Source organism: Tachypleus tridentatus, chromosome 7 (genome assembly GCF_004210375.1).
Source record: "Tachypleus tridentatus isolate NWPU-2018 chromosome 7, ASM421037v1, whole genome shotgun sequence".
NCBI classification, from domain to species: Eukaryota; Metazoa; Arthropoda; class Merostomata; order Xiphosura; family Limulidae; genus Tachypleus; species Tachypleus tridentatus.
In genome coordinates, this window is record NC_134831.1 from 126,403,237 (window position 1) to 126,418,256 (window position 15,020).

Sequence of the window (15,020 nt, forward strand, 5' to 3'; positions counted from 1 at the left end):
AACAAGTTAACCGTCACATTGTAACGCTCCTATATCTGAAAGAGTGAGTAGGTTTGATGTGACGGGGATTCGGACTCGCGACCATCGGATTAGGAGTCGAGTACCTTAACCGCTTGGCTATGCCGGGCCTCGTCTATAGAAAGGATATATGTACATCTAGCATTAATGGCAAACCTTGAAAAATATGCCAAAAAAGAATCTACAGCTTTAATATTAATATTTCAAATGAAAAAAAAAAATGAGTAAGAAAACTAAAGTATCAACTATACTTTACCATGTTAAATTTACCAGGTTAAACTCACAAGTTTAATGTTTATACTTTTGTGTAATCTAATTAATCAAACACACTAACGTCTTTGTTCTGCTTTGTTTTAAAAACTTTTAAAATATTTTATTTTAATTAAATTAGGGACGGCTAGCACAGATAGTCCTCGAGTAGCTTTGTGCGAAATTCCAAAACAAACAAACAAACAAACTTTCTAACCATACTAACATCGGTGTTTATTGAGGACAACCATGTGATTCAGGATATTTTCGTTCAAGTTTTCACATGTGCACACAAATATAAAATTTTGACCTTCTATTTAAATTTTTTTTGTGGACAATGCCAGAGCTGTTGCAAGGGCTTCATTCCAATCCAACTCAAACAAAAAGAGATATTTATAATTTTGGCATTATAAATTGTTAAGAGTCGTGATAAGTTTGGTTTAAAGGATAGGACAGATAGACCAATAGGTCCCTTTTTTCCCGCAAACAATATGTCATGCTATTTCCTTATAATTTTGGCCTGTGTTTCTTTGGTTTAGTTTGTTGTTAAGCAGAAAGTGCAGAACAGGATGTCTATGGTTTGCCAACCACAGGTATAAAAATCTGATTTTTAGTGTCGTAAACTTGCAGATTTACTGTTGAGCCATTAAGGGGGGGGGGAGTTGACCTTTGCTATCTCACTATCAATACGTTTAGTTAATTTATCGGTAAGTTGTGTTTTGAGTTTGTGTTTGTGTGACTTTGCCTTCTTTTAGCCACTTTAGTCTGAAACTACTGTTGACAAATACAGTATTATCATTATCTTCTTATCTGTGCTCTACTTCTGTGGATGGAATTTAATGCATCTATAGATTTCAGACAGCTTCGTGGAACGTTGTTCCTTTACGTTTTAATTCTTTCTAATAAAATTCGAGTTATCATGCGCCCTCTTTTCAACAAACACAATCATCATTATGTGAAAATATAATTCAATAATCTTAATATATTTTAAAAGTGAATATGAATAATTAATCCAGGCAACACCAAATTTCCAATATTAATATTAGTGCTGCAGGCCTGTTGACTTTTCCGATTTTGGCGGGAGTTTCCCGATATGGGATCCTCTTTTTCGATATTTTAACACGCGGCCAGGATATGCCGATAACAACATTTTTAATACTTTAGCAAAACAACAACAACAACAAAGCAGCGGAGTCATAGAATTTAATCGCAAAGCTACTCGAGGGCTATCTGTACTAGCCGTCCCTAATTTAGCAGTGTAAGACTAGAGAGAAGTCAGCTAGTCATCACCACTCACCGCCAACTCTTGGGCCACTCTTTTACCAACGAATAGTAGGATTGACTCTCACGTTATAACGCCCCCACGGCTGAAAGGGCGAGCATGTTTGGAGCGACCGGGATTCGAACCAGCGACCATCGGATTACAAGTCGAACGCCTTAACACACTTGCCCATGCCGGACCCTTATACATAAACGCAAAACGCAAACTAACGTGGCAGGGGTTTAGTTTAGAGAGAGATAAATCAGAATTCTCTCTCGAAATGGAGTGCTCAGGAATGTTATGGTTCCTCTTCGTCCCATTTCGTGGAAGGTTATTGAATTTAACTGGGTTTTTTTGTTTTTCTTTTATTTTGACTCTTTTTGGGTGAAGGAGTGAAGTTGGTCATAATTAATATTCATGAGCGAGGCAAAGGTAGGACCGGAGGAAACAGCCAGAACTCGTCCCGAAAGGCAGATGTCACAGTAAATATAAACATAAACGACCCGATTCAGGGCATGGCAATAAAGTTGCCTTGGCTGGGATCTAAAGATCCAATGCCTAAGATTTTGCTGTGGGGGGAAACGGGAGTGCCCCGAGAAAAACCCACTTTCACAGGACAGGCGCCGAAAGATTTACCTTCCCTGTGCCTGAGACATGAAAATGAAAATACATAATATTTGCGTGAGGTTTGCCCTTTATGTACTTTGTTGTGTAATTTCTGAAATATGTTGTATGGTGAAATAAATTTGATTGGTACACTGGTTAATTTACAGAGTGATGCAGTTAGTTTGTTTCTGTGTTCTGCTTTTAAATAATATTTGTGTGACATTTCTGTTAGTCTATTTTTTAGTGTTTGTAAGTTACTGATTTGATGTATATAATTTACGGGAGTGAATGATGGTAGTCTGAATGCAGATCTTAGTATTTTGTTTTGTTGAACTTGGATTTTTTGGAGTGTGTTATTTGACATATATGTGACTTGACATCCATACTCTATTAACGGACGAATGTAAGCCTTATATATTTGAATAATGGTTTTTGGTGAGTATTTTGAGTGTTTGCTGGTTAGAGTCATTAATTGTGAAATGCGTTTTCTAATTGATGAGTGTATGCTGTTAATGTTTTTTCCATGTCAGTCTTGTGTCGAAAGTGATACCAAGGAAGGTGATATGTTTGCCCAAGTTATTTCCGAGTGATAATTTTACTTTTTCCAGAGTTTTTCTCTGTCTGTTTAGTTTCCTGTTAAAGGTGAGTTTTGGTTGGATTTAAAACTACTCCCCAATTGTTACTCCAGTTCGAGACGTTGTTAAGTGATTCTTGAACGCGAGACACGGCCATTACTGGGTTTCTGGAGGTACTCCAGATAACAATGTCGTCTGCGTATTGTGAATTATGAGTGTATGTTAAATTGGGGAGTACAATGGGCTATCTGTGCCCTGCCCACCACTGGTTTCTAGAGGATGGAGTGAGCAGATATGTCGCTGTGTCACTGGGGTGTAGCACACAATAATCCATCTATAACTGTTAACAAAAAACTTTCCAACTCGATTTTATCCACAATCGCTAAGCCTGAATAATGTGCGTTCTAATGTTTTAACTATAGGATCTGACTTAAAATGACAAAAACAAACAAACAGTTATTAAAATCTGTATCAGAGGAGGTAACAGTTCTTTTGAGGCAATAACTAGGAATGTTTTGTGACATACTAAAAATGTAAACGCTAATTGCACTTTTTCCACTGAATAAAATAGTTTAGTATCTTTTACAAAAACTTATTTACAAGTTTAACAAGCTACACGGGCAGGTATATTTTTAAAATCATACATACTGTGCGTGTATTGCACTGAACAACCAATCACTTCACAGCACGCGCACCGCATGTGTATTTTTACCGAAATCTTGCTGCTGCTGCTCAATTTCATATTGAAAAGAATAGAATATAAAATTTTAAACGCGTCTTCCTGAATTACATTTAGAAGATTGTTTGCTTGTTTTTTAATCTCGCGCAAAGCCACACGAAGGCTATCTGCGCTAGCCGTCCTTAATTTAGCAGCGTAAGGCTAAAGGGAAAGCAGTTAATCATCACCAACCACCGCCAACTCTTGGACTACTCTTTCACCAACAAATAGTGGGATTGACCGTCACATTATAACGCCACCACGGCTGAAAGGACGAGCATGTTTTGGTGCGACGGGGATTCGAACCCACGGCACTCAAATTACGAGTCGAATGCCTTAACCACCTGGCCATGAAGGGTATGTGAATAACTAAATGTTATTGCGTTGAATTCTTTTTTTTCTGACGCTGCTATGTACAATTCGTGAATTACTAAACGCATAGCAAATTGAGACTTTCCACAATCATGTTAAAATGTGTCCAAAGGAATTATAAACATGCTGTAATTAAACAAATTTGTTTCCGGTTTTCGCGCTAAGCTACTCAAGAGTATCTACGCTCCCTTCAATCCCCAGATATGAACTGATGAAGTAGAAAAAGGTAGCTAGATAATAGCAGCTCTTGGACTACTCTTGTCTGACCAAATAGCGAGACTTTACTGACTCCTTAACAACGGCCTTAAGGTGCGGCAAAGTCAAACTTCAGTTTCTGTACGTGAAAAGCAGGTATCGTAATAAAATAATTAGCATCTACACAGAACGTCTGGGCTTGCCCTTCTTGTGGAGTCTTGGGGGTTGAGTCCTCGTAAATTGAGATGAAGTACGAGCATTTGTTCACGATTGCAGAAAAAACAAACAAACTTGTATTTAATGATTACACGCACACGCACGTGCATATATGTGTTACAGATTTCTTTTTTAGCTCACCAAAGGTAAAATTGAAAGAAGAATCTGTGAGATAAAGACCTAATGTGTTCTTTGATTGGCCGTATTCTTTGCTGTAAACTGCAGTTTTGCCTATTAAAGGCTCATCAGCAGAGCTTGAAATGGCAAATAATTATAATAAAATATAAATATTGTGAACAAATATATCACCACACAATTACTTTATACAACAGACGCCCTAATTTAAGGCTTCTGATCACATGAAAAGCTATCAGTTTACATCACTTGTTACTTGCACGGCAGTTCAAAACCGAAAAGTTGATTTGACTGTCATGGTTATAATGTCGCTTCGAAAGACGAAAGTGCAAAGCACACTCAGAGACATTTCGTGGCTCAAATCTTAGACGTGAAACCCTGGAGTTAATCACTAGGCGGCGTATGGCTGTTAGATATGTTTTGGATTTTTTTTTACATAAAATATTGTTCGCTTATTTTTAAAACGTGAAATATGAAACCAAATTTATATTAATAACATTTTTAATCTCAAATTATTTTCTTTTAACTGTAACACTTTCAAGTTGATTTTATTATATTATTGGGATAAAGTTACATTTTCTGACTACTACGCACCGTCTTTAACTCTCACCTTATGCAACCTATGAAACTTGTAACAAATATTTTTATGTGTTAAACTAAATACGGCAAGGTTCTCGCTCTTTGGATCCTCTTTTTCTCTCATTTTATGATAGTGACCTCTAGTGTCGATGAAAATGTGTTACTGCCTCTGGCTGCAGTAGGTTTCATGGTGGATAGATCAAATGGAGAGTAAAATGTTACGTAAATTGAATACCACTAAAAAAATCACATTTGTGTAGTCAGAAGCATGTCACGTCTGGCCGACTATTTTGTTATAGTTGGTTTCGATCACGACAAAGCAAGTAAGTATGAAATTTACACTTAGATTTAGTAATTTATTTTTATCGGTCGCAGAACTGTCAGAGGTATTTACTTACTACTCGTACTATTAGTGTCAGTTTAACAGAACTATTATAAGTTTGTACTTTACTGCAGGCAGCGACGGGTTAACACAGGAGCTTGAAGCCCAGGATTCCAAATTTAGGGGAGTGTAGGTTTAGTAAAAATATTTAAGTTGTTAATTTATTTACAATATATTAACACAAAAGTATCGCGTAACACGGCTAATGACGGTGTATTACTATCAAAATGGCATCATCTTCAGGGGCGTCGGAACTGCGGGTGACAACGTCCCCACTTATACATATTTGACTTGTATAGCAACTGTATATTCCTATATTATATACATGTCTAGCCAAGTATCTCTAGTTTTGCAACTCTTTCCTATACCACTGATCTTTTATTAAAGCAGTGACTAGGTAGAATAACTGTAATTTAACTTAAAACGTGGCTTTTGCTGTCAAAGGGAATCTCATTAAAATACAATAACATCTCCAATTGAAAAACAGCGTTCATCTTTTATTTTATTCACAAAGTATAAAAGTATGTAAGGAAGCATCTTGCTTATTTCTTGTTTTTGTCAAACATATATTTAGTATTTAAATGTAACATGTAAATCAAAAGAACATACCATTACATGGTGTAAAAAGTTCCAGTTTGACACTGGATCACTGTTTAAATGAGAAACTAAATATACATATACATTTCCCATAAGATTTTGATTCTCAAATCCATCAGAATTAATTTGGCTGTGGCTGTAAACCAGTAGAAGCACAAATAAATTGTATGTTCTATTAGTGTATCCACTATAGTGTAGTCTTATGATTCAACTTTAAAACATAGCATATACTTAGACCTTAATCTTTTTTCTAAAATCTTTGGAATGCAAAGGTAAGGCAGACCATTTAGTATTTGATGATGTGAGAAAGAAGTCTTCAAAAAATTAACTTAAACACTGCTATGAGCAGGGGAGAAATTCTCAGAAAAAAAGTAGAGGTAATTGGCTGGGTGAAGTGGACCTGTTTTTGAAAGAGAAAAAAAATTAAACATAAAAAACTACAAAGCAACTCAAATAAGTACCAGCACCACATTAAAAAATGTGTACCCTGAGAACTCTACCCCTGGTGATGAGAATTCAGTCAGTTTTAGTTTCTTTCTTTATGCTTTTTTCTTCAAATTGGAGCATGATTCTGTTTCTATGATTATGACATTTAAAAAGAAACTGTGTAAATGAAAGTTAAAACAACAACTAAGATAAAGTGAAATTTGTACACATAAGAAGACGTATAGTGTGTGCTATTGATCTGTAAATGTTAAACAATGTTTTATTGGATTTTAAACATTTGTTGCATCTTTCTACAGTAGAGGAAAGATATTGTTTTTATCTCTATGGTGAGATCATTATAAAGTTGCTGAGGAAATTATGGAAAATACATTTAATAGTTTCTTCATTAAATTCTGTTGTCCCCAGACATTTATCAGTCTTCAATGGAATTTGAAGATTTGTAAACATTATTATAAAAAGGGAACCAAAAGTCAAATCTCCTAGACCACACTCACTTTGATGTTTAAATGAATAGTTATTGAGATAATAACTATTCAACAGTATAAAATGACTGATAAAGCTGCAAATAAAAATCATAGTTATTTGTGAATTCTTGAGTGTGACTTGTCACAATGTTGTTTTTATGTTAGGTATATTACTTTTATACAGTTTATATAGCCTTTTAGTGCATACTTGTATATATGTTTTCATGTTTTAACAAAGCTGATTAGTGGTCACAATCTTCTGAGAATGAGCTGCCATAAATAATTGTGGCTTTTTTTTATCACTACTTATCAACTTGAAGTAACATAGTGCTTATTAAACATAACATTGTGTTATGTCTTGGATTCCTTGCCTTAGGAAGGACAGTGAATTGTTGGACAGGGGGAGCAGTGCCTGGGATGGAGGGGTTGTCATATATGAAAAGATTAAGATCTCTGAAATTGTTTTATTTTAGAAAAAGAAGAGTTATGGGGCTCTAGTTGAGGACTTCAACATTGTAAAGGGAATTGATAGTACTGATGCATTATAATTTTTTATACTTAATGGCAAGAATAGTAGGAATATGGGACACATCTTTAGCTAATACAGTTGTATTTTTCTAAAAACATGGTTGTTTTTTGGAATGGGTTGCCTTTGAATGTTGTGGAGGTAATAAATCAAGTGATTAATTCTTTCTATGCAGAATTAATTTTTAAGCCAATTCAAAAAGAAGTTTCAATTATCCATATAGAAATGCCTTATGTTGATGAATTTCATAACATATGCTTGTATGACAATCAATCTGTCCCAAGTATCATCCTAGTCATCTTTCTCTTAAACCTGTACAACAAATTATTATCCATTTTAAGATCAGGAACCCAGTATTCTAAATGTGGTCGAACAGGTGACCTACACAGTGAATTTATAACCACTTTAGGTTTGTACTCATTATTTCTCTAGATACAACCTACTTGTCTTACCACAAGCAACGGCTCGGGTGGTTTAACAGCAAACTTCTTGAATGATCTGAGATACTTATCAACTAGAACATCAAATTCTTTTTTTTACATAACTTTGTTAAGGTTATTCTTCTGAAAAGTATACACATAATTTAAATTGTGATAACCTGCATATGTTAACTTACATTTATTATAATTAAAAGCCATTTATCATTTATTCGTCCAACTTGTCAAAGGATCTTAATCCTTTTGTGAAACAACAGCATTTTTCTTACAGTCAGAAGTGCCCAAGGTTTTAACTGATTTACTAACCATTCCTTCATCTATCTTATTGATGCAAATAAAAAAGTTTGAAGGTTTTAAGACTGAACCCTGAGGTACACCACTTGCAACATTAATCCAGTTTGACTGAACTCTATTTATAACAACCTTCTGAATTTGGTCATCCAGTGATTTCAATCAGCGATGACAAGAAACCCACTTGTAGAGAAAAATAAGTGTGTGAAAATGGCTCGTTTGGGTTGAGAAAATTTTCTTAACCCAAATAAGCCATTTTTACATATATACATCCAGTGATTTTGTTATCTAATGAGCAGATTTATACTCCATATATATATTTAACAACCCCTTTTATTGGCAACTTGTTAGATACCTTCTGAAAAAACAAACAAATAAATCTATTGTATGTAGTAATCTCTTCATAAAATATCAATAGATTGATAGGACAAATTTTTCCACCAAGTGAAACCATGTTGATTATTGTACAAAAAACATGGTATTTAGTAAGTGACTTTACAAAGTATGTTTTATCAGATTTTCAACAACTGGTGTAAATATAACACGTGTATAGTTAGTTATAATGACAATTTTTTATTTCCTTTCTTGAAGAGTAATATTAGTGAACTTCCAATCATCTTGTATAATCAAACTTATTTATTCTTTACAGTGTTTTTATCTTGCTAGTTTTCATTGAAATTAAAGAAGAGTCCAGTTAATGTGAATAGGTTAACAGTTTAAAGTATTACATATTTCAAGACTTATTATTCTATGTTTCATAATTTTTGACAAGCACAGTACAATCAACATTTCCTTTAAGGAAATAAGTGGAACATTAAGTTTACAAGACATTTTCTTTTATTAAAGCCAAAAGCCATTTTACTTTAAATAATGCTTGTTCCATTTATGCCCTAATGGATAAAAGCTTTGAGATAGCTTAACTGTGTAATGAAAAAAACTTTATTCTAAGTGTATGACATTTTGACATAAGATTTTGTTGAAACATTGTACATTTATAACAACATTTTTTCTTACCAAGTTAATCCATCTCAGACTTTGTTTTCTAAGAAGTGGGTACCTTGTATTAAGTTTTAACCCTTGTAATAAGGAAGTAACATATTAAGTTAAAGCTACACTATAACTTAGTGTAGAAAATGGGAAACATGAACAACAAATATTGGTAGCTACTTATGTATCCCACTGTCACATTTGTGTACAAGTGTTTAGTGTTGTACATGTCATGCCAGTGGAAGTAGCACTAGTTATTGTGTTGAGTGGTTTTAGTTTCTGAAATTTGTTTGAGTTATGGAAAAGCTACTAGGACTTCACTGCTGCTGTTCCATAATGCTAAACTGCAACTGGCTGATGGTATGCACTGCTAACTCTTGGGTAACTTTTCATCTATGAATAGAATTCACTATCACTTCTCTAATACTGAACTGAAGCTGGCTAGCAGCACACACTGATGATTCTTGGGTAACTCTATCATTCTTCTCTGTTCTTGGCATTGCTGCATCTTCCTTGTTTGGCATTGTTGTGCATCCTCTTGTAGGATGGTGGGTGGGGTCAGTGGGCACCAAAACATTCTTTCTTTATTATGGATTTCCCAAAAAAAACTTAAATAAAATAGTGAAAAAACAGTCCATAGGTAAATGACCATGTCTTGAAGATTGCTGCTCAGTATCTTCAAGATTTTCTCATTTTCTTGTATTACATTCTCTTTCAGACAAACCTTCAGGGCAAATGTCTCCCTTTTTTGTTCAGAAGTGACTAGAGGGACTTGCTGAATCTCGAAAGTCAGTCACAAAGCTTTGCTCAGGTTACATATTGGTGGAAAAATCCACATCTAAACACAATGAACTCCCCTTAAATCCAAAGACAATTGGGGATATATCCATTGCAATTACATCTCATGCTACTTTGAATTCTTCATGAGGAGTTACTATTGAGAGGGATTTGAAGAACATCCCCAACTCAGAGATTCTCACTGGTTTCTCCACCCAAGGAGTTTTTGCAGTGGGGCACATCTCCACTTGCAAAAATGGAATTATGATGCTAACCAGTGTTCTCATTTTAAGATTTACATCACTGTGTCTATCTGCCACCATCAAGGCAGGTTATCTTAATTGCAAGGTATGCCCATATATTCCATACTCTCTCAATGTATCCAATGTCAGCAGTATATTCACTTGAAGACGTCATGCTGTGGTTCCTTGACATGTGCTTATTGCAGTGACGAGGACCATGATACCTATGAGTGTGAAACATGCCCTCATTGTTATTAATTTCAATGGCTCTCACCCATCCTACTTTTGTTCTTGCCGTAAGTAGTTGGAAGAAAAAGAGGTGCTGCATTTGTAAATAACTCAAAACATTACTTACACTGAGACTAGAAAGTTACTGTCCATCACTTCATCTTGGACATATGCTGCTGCACTTCATTCCACTACTGCTATGGGAGTACAGACAGATTTCTTCTTGTCTCTAAAAGAATAATTCTTAATACATATGAAAAGCCTTTTGACCTCTATGTTTAAAAAGTTGATGAATTAATGTGAACACCCATCTCTGTCCCTAATATTCATTCCAGCAAACCTCAAGATCCACTTTCTATGGTTCTGGGTATTGGCATTTCCTCAGGTACATCTTCTCCTACCCCAAAATGCAATTCGATCATTCGTTCATGTCCTCAGTTGCTGGAATTCACTTTCAACAACAAAGACCTGCCCAGTCGACCCAGGGCAGGATCCATGGAGGTCCACAGACATCTCTTGAATAAAGAAAAAAACCATGGTTGAAAACATAAGGGCTGTCCACCTAATTTGCCTACACATAAATAAAAAATGGCCACTTTGATACAATGGAACTGTCGAGGTTTACATTCTGATCTGGGTGACATCAGAGCACTGATTGCTTCCTACCATCCTGTATGTCTTTCCTTACAGGAAACATTTTTGAAACCTGATGATACAATAACCTTTTGGCAGTTTTCTTTGTACAGAAATGACAGGTTGTGTGATGGACAAGTGCATGGAGGGGTGGCACTGTTTATTGATCAGCATGTGCTTACCCTATCTTTGCCACTCAACTCACCTTTGGAGGCTGTAGCCATCCATGTTTCCTTGAGTCGAACCTTCACTGTTTGTTCTCTCTACCTATCTCCTGAAGAGACCTATGATCAATTAGACCTTGATACTCTTGTCGAACAGTTAGTATCTCCCTTTTTAATCCTGGGGGACTTTAATGAACATAATCCCCCTTGGAGAGGTACAAATATTGATGGGAGTGGTTGCTCTGTAGAGCATATGCTCTCAGATCACAATCTTTTTCTTAACAGTAGAGGTTCTTGTATTTATTTTCCTGCACCTAGTCAGTTATTTACTGTTATTAATCTCTCATTTTGCTCCCCTTCACTATTCTCTCACTTTTCATGGTGGGTTGACAAAGACCCATGAGGCAGTGTTCATTTTCCTATAATTTTGAGAGAGACTGGCCATGGTTGATACCACCCTACCTGCATGTTCCAATGGAAGCTGGATCAAGCGAACTGGCCCTCTTTCACTGCTCTTGCAGAAGTGATCCTGCCATCATCTGTAAGCCATCAACAGATGACTGAGTGGCAGCAGTGACTGACTGTATTATACAAGCAGCTGCTCAATATATTCCTAAAACCTCAACTTTTTTCCACAATATCCTCATTCATGGTGGAATGCTGTCTGCCACATGGCATGAAAGGTTTAAAAACAGGCATGGGATACTTTTCATAGATATCCCACACTTTTGAACAGCATCGCTTTCCAGCAGGCATCTGCACATGCTCCGCAGGTAAGATGTCAAAGCCAGAAGGAATCTTAGATTAAGTTCACAACCAGCATCTATTCTGCCACCAGTTCCAAAGTCATATGCGACAAAATTTGAAAGGTCAATGGTCAATATAATTTTTTTCCCCTATCAATCTTGTTCTCTGATGGCCAGGAAGTAGCTGATACCTGGAGCATTGCCAGAAAGCTTTTACCGGGTATCTTGCATTTCAGCTTCATCTTCCACCTTTTCAGCCATCAAGACTCGGGAAGAGTGATCACATCTTTTCTTTTGAGCTGATTATCTCTGTAACTGTATTCTTCCCTTTACTCAAACTGTCCCTTTATCAGTCTGGCAGTACATTGGTCAGACCTGATGATATACACTACGAGATGCTGTGCCATCTATCTCCTGCTTCTGTTGATATTCTTCCAATTGTTTTAAATTGGATCTGGCAGGAGAATATTTCTCCTGATGCTTGGCACTGGGCTATTGTCCTACCTTTCTCTAAGCTTGGGAAGGGTCCCAAGATTCCTTCAAACTACCATCCAGTTCTTTGATGAGCTGTCTCTTAAGACCTTTGAGAGGATGGTTAATGCTAGTCTTGTTTGGTTCCTCAAATTAAACAATCTCCTCTCACCCATTCCGTGTGGGTTCTGATGACAGCACTCCACCATGGACCACCTGGTTCGACTTGAAATATCAATTGGAGAAGTCTTTCTCAAACAACAACATCTTGTATCAATATTCTTTGACCTTGAAAGGCTTATGATACTATATGGAGGTATGGCATTTTGCGAGATCTCCACTTGTGTGGTTTACATGATCATTTGCCCATTTTTATTAAAATTTTTTTTCATGGACAGGCAATTCCAAGTTTGTGTGTGTTTGACACTTTCCCTCAGAGCTGTGTTTTGAGTATCACTTTTTCAGTATAAAGATTTATGCCATCACTGAACAACTCCCTCTTACTGTTACAAATGGGCTCTTTGTTGACGACTTTCACATCTCATGCCAGTGATTGAACATGAGGTATATTGAGTGGCAGCTACAGACTGCCCTCAATCTTTTACTGAAGTGGACCACAGCAACTGGTTTAAACTTTTCTCTCTCTAAAACCAGTTTCATGCACTTTTGCCACCAATAGGGTATTCACCCCAATCCTGAACTCTGTGTCAGTAAAGTTGTGCTACCTGTGGTCCCTGAGACAAAGTTCTTGGGGCTTATCTTTGACTGTAAGGTGACCTTTATACCACACACCAAGCAGCTATGAGTCAAGTGTACAAGAGCAGGAAACATCCTCCATGTCCTCTCTTCTACCACTTGGGGAAAAGATCGATATTCTACGCTAAAGATATATCTTGCTCTTATTTGATCAAAACTAGACTATGGGTTACTGGTCTATGGCAATGCCAGGACCTTGGCTTTGAAGATGGTGGACCCCATTCATCATCAGGGACTTCAACTCTGCACCAGGGCTTTTCACACTTCTCCAGTCTAGAACTTGTACACAGAGTCTCATGAACCTCCTCTACACTTTTGTCGTTTGCAACCGTCTTTACTGTATGTTTCGAAACTTTGATCCTTACCACAGCATTCCACCTGGGGTTGTGTTTTCCTTCTTTGGTGGGCCATACTTTTTCAGAACAGACTATCTGCCATTGTTTCTTTTGGCCTTCATATCCAGGTGCAGTTGGATAAATTGGGTCTGCCCTTAGGTAACATTGCTGCATCCACTGGTCAGCCCATTCCACCATGGCTTATTACAATCCCCAAAAATGACCTTTCATTATTTAAACTGACCTGCTTAGTTCTCTACTAGCCCTGGAATTGCTTTACATCAGTTTTCATTCTGTTCTCACTGATATTCATAACTGACTGGCCCATTTCTCTTTAAGATCTATTTCTATTCAGATTTTCTGGATACCAGGCCATATTGGTATTTGCAGGAACAAGCTTGCTGACACTGCAGCTAAATCAGTCTACTTTGACACTATCACTGCCATGTCTGTTCCATACATGGCACAAGGTCCTGTATTCAAGGCTAGGCTCCGTGCCAATTGGCAGTGGACTTGGAGTGAGCAACGTAAAAACGAGCTTTTCCAAACCCTCTATTGGATTTTGGCCATCTTGCATCTGTAAGGATTGGAAAGAGGAAGTTGTCTAACTCGACTACATATTGGTCACAGTGTTTTAACTCGTTTTCTTTTATCTGGGACTGATGCACCAATGTGTTGTCTGTGTAACACTCAGGTCACAATAAGCCACATTTTACTGTCTTGCTATTGTTACGAATCTTAGTGACAGCACCACTTTAGACATGTTTTGTCCCAAGGTTTATCTATCACGTTGGCCAGTGTCATTGGTGATGGTGACACTGTTCACCTTACAAATGTTTTTAGCTTTTTTAAAGACTATTGACATTTTTAACACTATTTAAGTTTTTGATTAATATATTATTTCTTTCTTTTAATATGATTCCTTTTTAAGAATTGAAATACAACTAGTTCAATATGAAATTAGAAAATGGCCGTAATGTCAAATAACCAGGACTGGAAAGGCTAACTTCAGGTGACTAACACCGATGTTTGAACTTATCCATTAGTCATCTTGGAAAGTTATAATAATTAAAATTATGCTACAGAAAGTCTTTTAAAACTTGTATTACTTTACTTTCTGAAAATGGCCGTGATGTTAAATAACTTGAAACCAAGATTGGAAAGGCCAACTTCAGGTGACTAATGCTAATGTTTGAACTTACCCATTTGTCATCCTGGTGAGTTATCATAGTTAAAACTAGGCTACAGAAAGCCCTTTAAAACTTTTATTTCTGTAGTTTTTTCTCACTGCTGTAAACTAGATATAAAAATTGTATTTAATGTTATTTAAGTTTTTAATTTAAAAATTAAACTTTGTTTTGTTTTACTTTGATTCCTTTTTATGAATTTTAATAATTTTAATTTTAACTTTTTACCAGATGTTTGGCATAGATAACTTAGTTACTTTGTATCATAAACTGCCAAACCAACCAAATATCCAAGAATATAATTGACTGTCACTTTTGTAACACTGAACTGAAACTGGCTGGTAGCACACACTGATGACACTTGGGTAACTCTTATCAATGAAAAGAATTCATTATCACTTCTCTAATACTGAACTGAAACTGGCT

General features: G+C 36.2%; 1 protein-coding gene across 1 annotated transcript in view; it reads left to right on the forward strand.

Moving 5' to 3' along the window:
* Window positions 1-5,077: 5,077 nt before the first annotated feature.
* The window catches only part of LOC143256547 (myotubularin-related protein 13-like), a 112,446-nt gene continuing 102,503 nt past the window's right edge, over window positions 5,078-15,020 (forward strand). Inside the window, 1 exon segment of the mRNA XM_076513904.1 lies at window positions 5,078-5,247. Coding sequence (XP_076370019.1) covers window positions 5,193-5,247 — 55 coding nt within the window. The 5' untranslated portion in view covers window positions 5,078-5,192.